Genomic DNA, 12,723 nt, shown 5'->3' with positions numbered 1-12,723 from the left:
AGTTTGTTTATCTGTGTGAAAGCCACTACCTCTATGTGTATGTCATGGGGCACAGCTCTAAGTAGTAAGTGAACTACATTGCCATACTATACCATATGGAAGTGTACGGTTTTATAGGCTTTAAAAATATTGGGCCTCCACAAATTTAAGCCTTGAAACATCTTCATTTACCTTTGGATCTAGAAGTTTTTGATGGAAGATGCCATTTTCCATATAACTGTACTTTTATAAAGGTTCATAACAAATCTAAAGAAAAATGTGCCTAAAGTTTCTTTCATTCCACTATATGGCATAAACCAGACCAAACTCCCATATTCTCTACTTATATATTTCATATGATTTCATCTATAGCAAGACTCTGGAGATAATATTTGGTAATGAGATTTCAAGCTCACAAAGACAGCAAATAGCATATTGTTCCTACCATAGTGCCTAGACTATTACTTTGCATGTGGTAGATATGTGTTAGGTAAATGAATAAATGGCAAAAGTGATGTTTTTACAAGATTCCCAACTTAATCCAAGTGAAGGATCATGTTAGAAATTTTAAAAATGTAGGAGAGAGAGCGCTAAGAAGTCTAGAGGAGAATTAATGCAGGAAACTTCAAGACAAATACTAGAAGACCATAAGATGAACCAAACTTGTGAGCCAGGAATAATGTTTCACTTTCTCCTATAGCATAATAAAGGATGTAGAAGCAGAAAAGATTTAATGATTAAGACAGAGGTTCCTGGCAAAATCTAATTTCCTAATCCATTGAGTCTCTCCCATCTTCACTGATTTCATTCTTTTGATGTGTAAACAAAGCTCATTCTCATTGACCTGCTAGTCAAAGAAATCCTAATGGCAAAATTGGCTCCGTTTGACTTTTTTATGTTAAACATTCAAAATATGTTTCCATCTAAAAAGACAGACTCCAATCTAACTGGCTTATCAAAATTACTTCAAATAAAACAAGAGTTACTGTGATTCATAGGATGTACTATAAGTTAAATTGCAAAATGATTGAGAAAGGAAGGGTCTTGGCTTCAGAAAAGAATAAAAGCTACCTGCAGGGAACGCCTGGGTGGCTTAGCGGTTCAGCATCTACCTTCAGCTCAGGGTGTTATCCAGGGGTCTTAGGATCGAGTCCCACCTCAGGCTCCCTGCAAGGGGTCTGCTTCTCCCTCTGCCTCTCTCTCTCTCTGTGTCTCTCATGAATAAATAAATAAAAGCTTTAAAAAAAAAAAAAAAAAAAAGCTACCTGCAGGATCAAAGATTGTGTATTCTTGGCAGAGGACCTAAGAAAAAGATTGTCATGGTGAGTGGTCTTATGAGTGTGTCAAATTGAAGAAGATCATGTACTGAGTTAAAATTAGGTCTCCTAGAATCAGGACTAGAGACATGCCATGGAAACTACAGGCACTTGCAGTTTGAAGATTTAGGGCCATGGAAGTGATGAGGAATTAAAGGGGAAATAAGTCCACAATGAGGAGGATGGAGCATGAGGAGGTACATGAGGAAGGCAAAGAGGAGGTACATACAGGGAGGCAAAGCCAACAACTCACACCACTGCTCAAAGTTATATAAAGTGAACTGTGCTCTTGCTTTTTCTAGGCTCCACTTTAGGTCCCTTAGGCCAGGCTGTAATTAATTCACATCTTTGGGTTCTCTGAAATTTCCTCATATCCTTTCATTTCTTTGATTTAGGCTAGTTTAAGTAAGTTTACTCTTTCCTCCTTGAAAAATACATTCATTACTATCTATATCTCTAACTGAAACACCCAAGTTTTCCAGAGACAGCAGAGTGACAAATAGCCATAGAGCTGGCTTGATTCATCATAAGATACATTTCTTGAAGGGCGCCTGGGTGGCTCATTGGTTAAATGTCTGCCTTCAGCTCAGGTCATGATCCCAGGGTCCTGGGATTGAGCCTGTATTGGGCTCTCCACTCAGCTAGGAGCCTGCTTCTCCCTCTCTCTCTGCCTGCTGCTCCCCCTGCTCATTCTCTCTCTCTTTCTCTCCATCTCTCCACCAAATAAATAAAATCTTTTAAAAAAAATCCCTGAAGTACAACTGAATAAAGTTTTCCCTTTATTGAGCTTTTCCATGTTCTAAGAGACAAACTTCCTAACTTCTTCTTTTCTCTGGTTCATTTTAATAGTTAGATGTTAGTTGAATAAATGTGTTTATTCATTACTGGAAGAAACACTTACTGAGCAACAACTCTGTGTCAGGCCCTATTTTGGAGACTGTGAGTAAAGTTAATGAGACATGGTCACTGTCCTAAAGGATGTCCAATAAGAAAAAAGAAAATATTAGGAGGATACAGGGAATTTCATGTAATGGTCAGCCAGGTCTCTCAAATGACTGGAAACAGAAAACAGAAAGATAAAAAGAACTAAAGCAATCCCCCTCTCTCTCTAATGTATTCATGCTTCAGTGACTTGGTCTCTCCTTTCTGTTTTCTTTTTTCTTTTTCTTTTTCTTTTATTTTTTGAAGTGAACATAACATCAAGATTTTATTGTCTTCATAACAAAATATGAAGTTTAGAACTGGATCACTTGGCCCTTTCTCTTCTTATCTCTTCCCAGTTCAAAATGCTTGCATCTCTTAATAGCCAGCATTCTCTTCGATCTGCAGTTGGGCTCAACACATTCAAGCCTCAGCACAATCTTCTTTGTAGTTCTAGCCTTTTTCCGGAAAATCGGCTTAGTCTGCCCATCATAGCCACTCTGCTTCCGGTCATAACGCCGCTTTCCCTGGGCATAAAGAGAATCTTTGCCTTTCTTGTACTGTGTCACTTTGTGGGGTTGGTGCTTACCACACTTCTTGCAGAAAGTCCGGCGGGTTTTAGGAACACTCACCATCGTTGCGAGAGCGCTATTGACACGGAAAAGTTCCTTTCTGTTTTCTATGAAAAGCTACTAATTGGCTTTTTCTATTTTCATTTGAAAAACGGCTGCCCCAAATGAACATGAATTCCTGGTCCATGTGGTCAGCAAAGATCCTCTAGAATCTCTGTACTATGAATACAACTTTCTAGGAGAAAATCTAATCAATGCAGTTTGGGCCAGGTGTCTCTCCATGTCACTAGGAGGCAGGACGACTTCCAGAAGGAAATCAGTGGACAGAGCTGGCAGGTTGCTTTGCGTGTCTGCCACACACATGAAAACAAAGACAGCTAATGCTTGTAATGCTAGAAGAGAAGTATGAATAAAATGCATAGATGGATTGATGGTTCCAGGGACTAAGGAACGTAGAATTATTTTAGTTTTATTTGTTTTGTTTTTAAGTTGGAAGTATCTGTTTTATTTTTGGATGTCACGCAACTCAAGGGATGCCGGGAGACCTGTTGGTGAATCAAACGCAGTGGATTCTGAATTTTACTCAGTCTTGTCATGGATTTACTGGGTAACATTTGAGGAGTCACTGGTTACTTCTTTGGAAATTTTCTAAGAGCTACACAGAATTTCACATTCCCTACCCTTTTCAGGTATAGGGAGAAGAATGTAGAAGTCTTCAGAAATTCAATGTAGTGATAATTTTTAGGAACTATTTGCCAGGTACAGGACTAGACGCTGGTGATGGAAACAGGGAAGATTTCAGAGATCCAGCATTTAAGTGAGAAGGTAGAGTATACACCCATAACTAAATTCAAGTCATACCATAATACACGCAAAAGAAAGAGTTTTGGTATGAGCGATAGCAGGGGCAGGTCGAGGTTCAACTGGGAGCTTAAACACTAAGGTGCTTGGACTTCATCCTGTAGACTTCCCAAGATTTTCAGCAAATTAATCCTGCATTTTGGAAAAAATAACTGTGATGATGATATAGAGTATATCGCAGATAGGAGAGGAGGAAGCAGAGAGAGATTGCATAGGAGACTGATACTGTGAGGAAAAGGGCTTGAACTAAACAGAGCAGCATTGGCAGAGGAAGTAGGAAATGGATAGACCACCACGTTAAGGTTAAGGACAGAGCTGAGATGGTGTGGTGGCAGGAAGGCCTGATGGTAGTCCTAAGGAGGGAAAGCAGAGGCTTCTAGTTTAGGTGATTGTACATGTCAGAATGAGATAGGCAAAGACCTGGATTTGAAGATAAAAAAAGGTCATAGAAAATGCTGGGGAAAATTCTTTCAAGCCTCCTCTCCAAAAGACTCCAGCCTAGAGTTGGAAAGAAAAGAGTGGGGAGGCCTTACTTTATCCCTTAGCAGTTCTCAGAATGTGGCCCCTCGATGTCGCAAGACCCTTTTGGTGGTCAGTAGGTCCAAAATATGTTTATTCTAATCCTGAGATATTATCTGTATTTTTCACTGTGTTCACATTTACCCTATGGTACAAGAACAATGATTAGTAAGAGTAATTATTGCATTCTTCACCACTGGATACTCAGAGAAAAAATGAGAGGGAGAGGGTAAGGGGAGGGGGAAGAAAGGAAGGAGGAATTATGGGGGAAGAGGACAGAGTAGGGGAGGAGGAAAGGTGGGAGGAAGGAGAGAGCTAGTTTCACTTAGAATGTCTGTAACAGGGCACGTGGGTGGCTCAGTCAGTTAAGCATCTGACTCTTGATTTCCGTTCAGGTCATGTTCTCAGGGTTATGAGATCAAGCTCTGCATTGGGCACTATGCTAAGCATGTAGCCTGCTTGGGATTCTATCTCTCCCTCTCCCTCTGCCCTGACCCCCCACTTGTGTTCCTGTGTGCGAGCTCTCTCTCTCTCTCTAACAACAAAAAGGATGTCCTTGACAAAGCAGTAAAAATTAATTACCTTTATTAAATCTCAACCCTTGAGTACATGTCCTTTAAATATTTTGCATGAGTAAACCTGGGAATACACATTAAGCACTTGTGTTGCACACTGAGTCAAGAAGGTTGTCTCAATGATTCATAAACCAAACTAGCCATGTTTTTTTCATGGAACACCCGTTTTACCTGAAAGAACAATTAATAGACTATGATTATTCAGGCTGGGGTATTGGGTAGACATTTCTCAAAAATGAATGAAATGTTTTTTTATTCACACAGAACCACTGATAGTATGTGTTGCCAATGATCAAATCCAAGCTTTCAAATGAAAATTGAAATTTTGGAAAATGTGTATGTGCTAGCACGAGTCTGACAGCTTCCCAAAATGTAAAGACTTTTGTGATGAGCTAGGTGATATGATTTTTTTTTATATTGTGTGCTGAAATGCATCAACAATTGGAAAATCTGCACAACTCAGTGAACCAGTATTTTTTAAATGACCAGTGTATGAGGGGACAAAACTTTGCAGGGGTAAAAGATCTACTCAAAGTGCTCAGTAGGCCGATGAATTTTAATGCACAACGTGTTGGAGGAGGTTATGACTGCTGATTGATCTGCAAATTGGACTCAGGACATTGGAGGCTCCTTATCCCCTCCCCTATCCTTGAAATGTAGGAGCAACATTAGGGACATGGCTTTGAGAAAATAATGTGTTATTGAGACCATATGAACTGTATATATGACTAAATCCTGCCTGTTAGGGGCTCTACATAAGCTTAGGATGCTGGCAGCAATGTGGAGGTTCACTCATCTTGCGGCCACTCCAGACAAACCTAGCATGTAAGTTCCCTTGCTTGTTAAAACTGCGACCCCTCAATCTGAAGATGTCTGCCTCATTCCTCTCTCTCCTTGCCCTCCATGTATGGGGGCCAGCTTCAAATTTCAACCCCAGGGACTCCTGAGGTTGCAAATCAACACACTAGGGTAGGCAAAGGTTATTGATGTGGTTTCAGAGTCACATTGGAACTAGTCTTTAAGAAGCTACCACTTGTTGCATTTGGGGACAGTATCAGGTGTATCCACAATTATGTTCTGTTTTTTCATCTACATCTGTGTGATACCAGATTAATTCCAAATTATTGCCAAATTAATATAATTTCACTGAAACTACACATCAGAACACATTGGATGCAGGAGCAGATATGAGAAATCAAATGTTTATTTTTTAAACCAGACATTAGAAAGATTGGCAAAAATGTAAGACGAAGCCATTCTTCTCATGATTTCTTTAGTTGGGGAAATATGGGGTTTTTTTTGTAGAATATGTTATTTATGTTAATACATAAGAGCCTTATTGTTGAATTAATACATAAATACATAATATATAAATATTAGAGAATGTATCTGTTCCAATTTCTTACATGGTAAATACAGGTAGAAATAATCCACATAAACAAAACTTCTTTGGGATCCTCCATATTTTTTCCAGCCTTAATAAGGTATAATTGACAATTACAGTTTGTATATATGTGTATAAATATATGTATATACACATAGGTATATACTATATATATATCATTAAGGAAAAAATAGATAAAATGATCTGATTATCACAATCAAGATAATTAGCATATCCATCACTTCACATGGTCACCATTTTTTTGTTTTCGTTGTGAGAACACTTAAGATCTACTCTCTCAGCAAATGTCAAATATACAATACAGTATTATTGACTATAGTCACCAGGCCGTACACTAAACACTCAGGACTTATTCATCTTATAACTGAAAGTTTGTACCCTTTCACCAACATCTCCTCATTTTCTTCACCTCCAGGCCCTGGTAACCACCATTCTAGTCTCTGTACTATGAGTTGGCTTTTTTAGATTCCACATGTAAGTGAGATCATGCAGTATTCGTCTTTCTCTGTCTGGCTTATTTCACTTAGCATAATGTCTTCCAGTTTCATCCATCATCGCAAATGGCAAGATGTCCTTTTTTGCAGCTGAATAATATTCCAACATCTTGGTCCTTGTGCACAGAGGTGAACTACCATGGTGCCACAAGCACGGTTGCTGAGGAGGCATTGTGGCTGGGGCCACCATCCACTTGGTGTATGACTAGAAGTTGCTGGGGCCTAGCGAAAGAGCCAGACTGTCCTTCAGAAGTCTAAGGAGGTAGCCCTGCCCCAGTCATGAGCCAATTCACCCAGTACAGCCGTGAGCAGACCAGTCTCAAGACACCCCAAACCCCAGTCCCTCCGAAGTTTAACTCTCACATCTAATAAGTCTTAGAATTCAGGCATCATTCTGCTGATGTTGGCTTTCTCGATAGCCCCCTCCAAGTCCCCTAAGTACTCCAAGGAGGGCTGAGAATACCTGAAGGAGCAAATCAAGTAGCCTGTCAGAGGAGGCCACCTGCCCCAGAGGCACCATAGACCTGGAGACTCCAGAGTGGGACTGGGACTCCACCCCAAGGGCAGTATAGGACTTTGGAAGTATTAGAAAATATCTATTTCACCATCTTTTTATCCATTCATCTGAGATTCTCAAAAATTTTAAGTATAAAGGGCTCCTTGAGACCAAAGAGTTCAAAAAGCCCTGCCTTGATCTTATTTCCTCTGAATGTGTGTCCAGCACAGTTATACCTAGGCAGAATAGTTCCTAGGAAGATTAAGGCATGAGTTCTCCAACTATTTTGTCCCAAGAACATTTTATACTTTTAAGATTAATGTGGGGCAGGAGTCAACTCTTTGTTTCTTGAACTTTGAAATTTTTACCTACTCTGGAAAAACTTAGCTCCTGATTTATTCTCTACCTCATGCAGGCATAATGCTAATTTGTCCTGTTCTGAGCACAACAGCAAAGAAGGGTGCATTTGCCTCCCCAGCACCCAGAGACAAAGCACAGATCCTCCTCTCACATGAAGGGAACTACATCGCCTCCCAAACAAGGGTCTGTTCCAAACACTTACTCACATTTCAGTGAGTCAGAAGGAAACAGATATTCATCTCCCTGAAACTGGCTGACTTCCTGTAAGAAGCCTGTGAGGAGAGTCAAGGTTGGGTGTCAGGGTTAGTAAACGGCCACCTGAGAGCTCTCAGGTGTTAGCGGGAATCTTAGTAAGCAGGTGAGTACCACAGACAGGTCAGGAAAAAAATGCCTTCAAGTGTTTGTCAGGATTAGTAAGCAGGATTAGTAAATGATAGGTAAGAAAACAGGAAAGAACCAGCGGCTATACATTTTTGAATTCAAAGCTATAAAGTTTATAGTCATGAGGATAAGCAGTAGCACCTGATGAATACCAATTTAGTGTTTTAAAAATTCAAGACTCTGGCCTCAGCTATGGTAAAGGAAAGCATTTGATTTTGACCAACTAAGTCCTCCCATGGTAAACTACTTTACCTCCGAGTGGCAGTATCCTAGACATCCCATAGTGCTCTATTACCTGCCCCATAAAGATTTGGAATGGTGATAATAATAATGATTAGTCTAATAGCTCCTTAAGTTTGATTTATTAAAACATCTGATTATTTCATAAAAGTAGTCACTGGAAGAATTCTGGTTTCAGCAACATGCTGGGAATTTGTAGGCTTTTGGAGGGAAAAAAAATCAGATTTAAAGAAAAGTGAATATCCTGTTTCTTAGGTTGGTATGTAAAAATCCCAGATATGGTTACAGAATGTTGTTTTTTCCAGATCTGAGACTAAAAAACAAAGGAATAAAATGGTCATGGTGTAATACAAAGAGGAAGAGTCACAAGTTCATATACGGGCTCTCACTCCTCTCTGTGCCTTGAAGTAAATCGCTTAAACTTAGTAATCAAATCAGCTGCTTATTATCCTGGAGGAGAGGAATGAATGAGGATCCATCTCTCACACGCACACACACACGCACACACGGTGCTCCTGCAGCAGGTCTTGCTTAAATATACCTCGGATAATCATAACTTGTGCGCAGATCTTCTTTCTTTCCTAACCTGGTCATTCTGCACTTATTTTTGGCCGTTCCCCCACCCACTTGGGAAAGGCTCGGAGAGCGGGGCACTGCGCCGCGTGGGCCCCCCCACCCCCCCCAGGAGCCTGGAGCCCGCAGAGGGGCCGAGGCCCCCGGGGGCCCGCGGGCGGCAGGCCTCGGGGGCGGGGTAGTGACGGGCACCCACGGGGCGGGGCCGGGGAGCGGCGGAGCGCAGGTGCCCGGGGCGGGGCGGGGGGTGCAGGGACCCGGCTGGCGGGGCGGGGGCGGGGGCGGGGCAGATCCGGTGTGCCGGGGCGGGCCTTGGAGCCCCGGGAGCCGCCGGGCGACTTTTCCCTGCCCTGGCCTGGCGGGACGAGGGAGCCCTCGGGTCGGCGGCTGGAGTCCGCGGTCTGGACCCCTGTGCCCGGAGCGAGCAGTGCTGCCCCCGGCCCCCGCCCCCCGCCCCCCGCCCCGGGCAGGCCCAGGATGCGGCCGGGACGCGCAGGGGGCGCGCCGCTGCGGCTGCTGGTGGTGCTCGGTCAAGGTAAGCGGGGGGTCCGCGCCGCCGCCGCCGCCGCCGGAGGGAGCTGCGCGGGGCCCGGGGCAGGCGGCTCGCGGCTCCGCTCGGGTCCCACGCGGGCCCAGGCTGCCCGGCATCCTCCCCGCCCCTCCCCGCCGGGCTCGCGCCGGCACGTCCCACCCTCGCGCGCCCTCGCTGCACGCGCGGAGCGGGGCCCCCGGGGTGCGCGGAGCCGGCCGAGCCCTGCGCCCCGGCGTCGGCAGCAGGTGCTGCCCCGAGCCCGCCCCGCAGGGCTCCTCGGGCCCGGGGTCGGGTCCTGCGCGGCGGCGTGCACCGGCCCAGCGCGGAGCGGGCGGGCCCCCGGGAGCACCGACGCCCGGTTTCAGCCCGAGGGTGTGAGTCGCGCCCCCGCCTGCTCCGGCTGCGGCCGGTGTGTGCAGCCTCGGGGACGCGGGACACCCAGCGCTCCTCGGACACTTGGCGGGCGGACTTCTTCCTTCCCTTCTGCCTTCCTCTGATTGCTGTAGCGCTGCTGCTCCACCTGACATCAGCTCGGGCCGGGAAAAGTTCTTTTTTGGCCTCTCTCGAGCTTTGCCCCGAGTCGTGCGACCCTCCGCCGCGAGCTTCCCCGGGACGGGGCGGGAGCGGCCACCCTGGCGCGCTGCGGCTTGAACAGCCGTCGGAACAAAAAACGGGCTCTGCTTCTCAAGTGTTTTTGCAAAGAAAATAAGTGTTTCCCAATACATATAAATACTTCGTACCTTCCTTTAAGGCGTGCAGCTGAGCTGTTCTTTACTACGGAGGAAACCTAACCCAGAGCGCCCTGTAGCATTTCCTCCCAGGCGGAGTTGAGGAGAGCGCCACCATCCCCCCGCCCAGGACAAAGGAAGCATCATTAGGTTTTCAGTGTGACCCTTTAGACAAAGGTGCTTCATGGGTATTCTGTGCTGGTGCCCCAAGAGTCTGTTGAGGGGCAACCAGCCCTAACTGAGCAGTTGCCAGTAAAGTTGGATTCACTTGAAAATCAGTCTCTGGAACAGCACAGCCTTCCCAAGAACTAATACACATTTAAATCCGAGCTTTTCATCTCTCTTTAATTACCCATTATTAACAGAAGCTATGGAAACATAACATCATTTTCTTATCTTTGAAGTGCTGAGGCTTGTTTTTTCAAGAGCGGTGAGAAATACTTTAGTGGAATGTGTTGCTGCCAGGCATAAAGTCAGGTAGAGAGATTTTTTAACCTGGAGGGAGTTAATAAGGACAAATCTGTGCAAGAAAGCAGAGGTGATTTGAAATGACGTGTGTGCAAATGATTTTTTTTTTATATTTATTCCTTCCTTTCGTTCCAGTTATCTGCACACCCAAGAAACAAGTTTTCTCTTAACTCAGGATGATCATAATCAAGCTCTGTCATTTGTGATATCAATCCAGGTTCCTAGGGAAGCAATATCATTTTCTGATACCAGGAATATCCCAGATTAACATGAATAATTAAGCCTCTAGGTCAGTGATAGCTGAATCTTTTTGGCATTACTCTATGTATGTAAAATTTTTGAGTATTCATCATTACTCTCCACGTACACATATAGATGTTTATAAATCATATACAGGTACAACTGTGTAATACCAAAAATGGGAACGTAAAAAGCAATATGTGTGTGTGTTTATACATCTCACATCCTCTCCAGCATACATGCAACCAATGTAGAAACTTAAAACTCTCAAATCTCATTTTAACATTTAGAGTCAAATGTACTTTCTATAAACCTTCTCATGGGTATTTAAGAAAAAGCAGTGTTCAAAGTTGTTTCATATATATCACCTTGCATTGATCACTTCTTGGTTTAAGTGGCTGGAGTCATCCAAATGGTAACTGGCAGATGAAGGATGGAAGAGAAAGACCCAAAGGGGCCTATATCATTCTTAATCTAAACAATAGATACATAGAGGAGAGGAAAATGTAATTTTAAAATGCATGATGGCACTTACATTCTACAGTGTGCTGCCAAGCCACAGACGATCCTCACCTTCTCTCCCTATCTCTGGCACCTTGGCCTAGAGTCACCGCCTCTTTAATGAATACCTTCAAATCCTCTCCCTAGCTCCTGTCAAGCTGTAAATACTCTAATTTCTCTCAGAATAAGTTAATCCTTCTTTTAACATGTAATTTGGCAGCTCTGTCCTCCTGGAACACCCTCCACCTCTGTCTTCTATTCTCCCTATTTTTCTCCTGCTTTCCAGGCAGTTCTTCCTCACGCTCTTTCACAGGCTCATCTGTTTTGCCCAGTCCTAGGTGTTTTGGGTTCCATCCTGGATCCTAGTCTTCATTTTTACCAGTTCTCTCTCTCTCTGGGTTAGTTCCCCCCTCAAGTCAGGATCTCCAGCCAGGCTTCTCTCCTGGTTCCAAATCAGTATTTTCATCTGCTACCAACAATCTTCACCCAGATGTCAAATAAGCATGGCCTCAATGCGTCCTCAACTGAAATCAACAAGTGCCCTCCAAAATTCTCTCCCGTATTGTTCACTGTTGTTTACCAGCAGCAGTATTAGCATGAAGATGCTAAAACCAGGAATCTTCTCCCTGTTTCAACCTCACAGCCCATTTCCGAGTTTTATCCATCCTCCCCACCTTATGCAGCTCTGCCACCACCAAGTTCAGACCCTTACTTTCTTTGCGTCTGGACAATGGTACACTGGTTTTCCTGTTTTTATCTCTTATCCCTCTAAGCCATTCTTGTCATTGTCACCAATGTTATCTTTCTGGACACTTAGTTGCATCCAATCAGCCCCTTGCTTCAAACGTTTGGTGGCTCCCCACCTCATATTGGGTGAGGTCCACATTTCTCAGCAAAGGTTCTTTGCCATCTGGCTGCAGCCTGGCCTGCCCATTTGGGCTTTTCTCTGCTACACTCCTCATGCACACACATAGACACAAGTACACCTACTGCACATAAACACAGACATGATACACACACCTCAAAGCCATATCTATACACCTATGTACACCCTTCTGTGTTCCGACTGCACTTGATCAGACCATATTAAGTGCTATTTTCCAGGCTATTCCCTTTGCCTTCACTGCCTTCATGATTTTCACCATTTCTTCTTATCCCTTTGCAACTCACAATTTTCCTACATTAAAAGAGACAACCCCTGGCAAAATTATAAAGTAGAAAAAATTTTCTTTTCTAAAAGGGAAGTTTGAGATAATCTTTCATTTCTGGGACCAACCCTAAAGTGCCTCTTCTCTCTTAATCCTCAGCACCTGTGCAGCTGTAAACCACCCTTTTAAAAAGTAACTCCTCACCCCATGGCTCTCCAGCTATACCTACCCAACATCAAGGACGCTTTGCTCTCTTAAGTCCTGGTTCATGAACCTCTGTTTGATTTAAATTCATGCACCAGGGCTCAGGATCACTATTTAAAAACAATTATTCATGCACGTCTGACATGCAGCCAGATTTGCAAGTAATTGCTTAAATATTAGAGCTGTATCTTGCCTTTCCTAACAAATTAA

The 12,723-nt window shown here is 43.8% G+C and overlaps 2 protein-coding genes across 2 annotated transcripts in view; one reads left to right on the top strand and one right to left on the bottom strand.

The window, feature by feature from the left end:
* Window positions 1-2,489: 2,489 nt before the first annotated feature.
* Window positions 2,490-2,854, bottom strand: LOC112933778 (large ribosomal subunit protein eL42-like). The gene has a single exon (XM_026017035.2). The coding sequence runs from the start codon at window positions 2,849-2,851 to the stop codon at window positions 2,531-2,533; it is 321 nt and encodes a 106-aa protein (XP_025872820.2). The 5' UTR covers window positions 2,852-2,854; the 3' UTR covers window positions 2,490-2,530.
* A 6,215-nt stretch (window positions 2,855-9,069) lies between these two features.
* Window positions 9,070-12,723, top strand: part of ITGA2 (integrin subunit alpha 2) — a 102,216-nt gene continuing 98,562 nt past the window's right edge. The window contains exon 1 of the mRNA XM_072756935.1: window positions 9,070-9,227. Within this exon, the coding sequence (XP_072613036.1) occupies window positions 9,170-9,227 (58 nt within the window). The 5' untranslated portion in view covers window positions 9,070-9,169. The remainder of the gene's footprint in view (window positions 9,228-12,723) is intronic.

The sequence above is a fragment of the Vulpes vulpes genome, chromosome 4, assembly GCF_048418805.1.
Source record: "Vulpes vulpes isolate BD-2025 chromosome 4, VulVul3, whole genome shotgun sequence".
In the NCBI taxonomy this organism is placed as follows: Eukaryota; Metazoa; Chordata; class Mammalia; order Carnivora; family Canidae; genus Vulpes; species Vulpes vulpes.
Note: the sequence above shows the minus strand (reverse complement) of the source record. Positions and strands in the feature narration are given on the sequence as shown.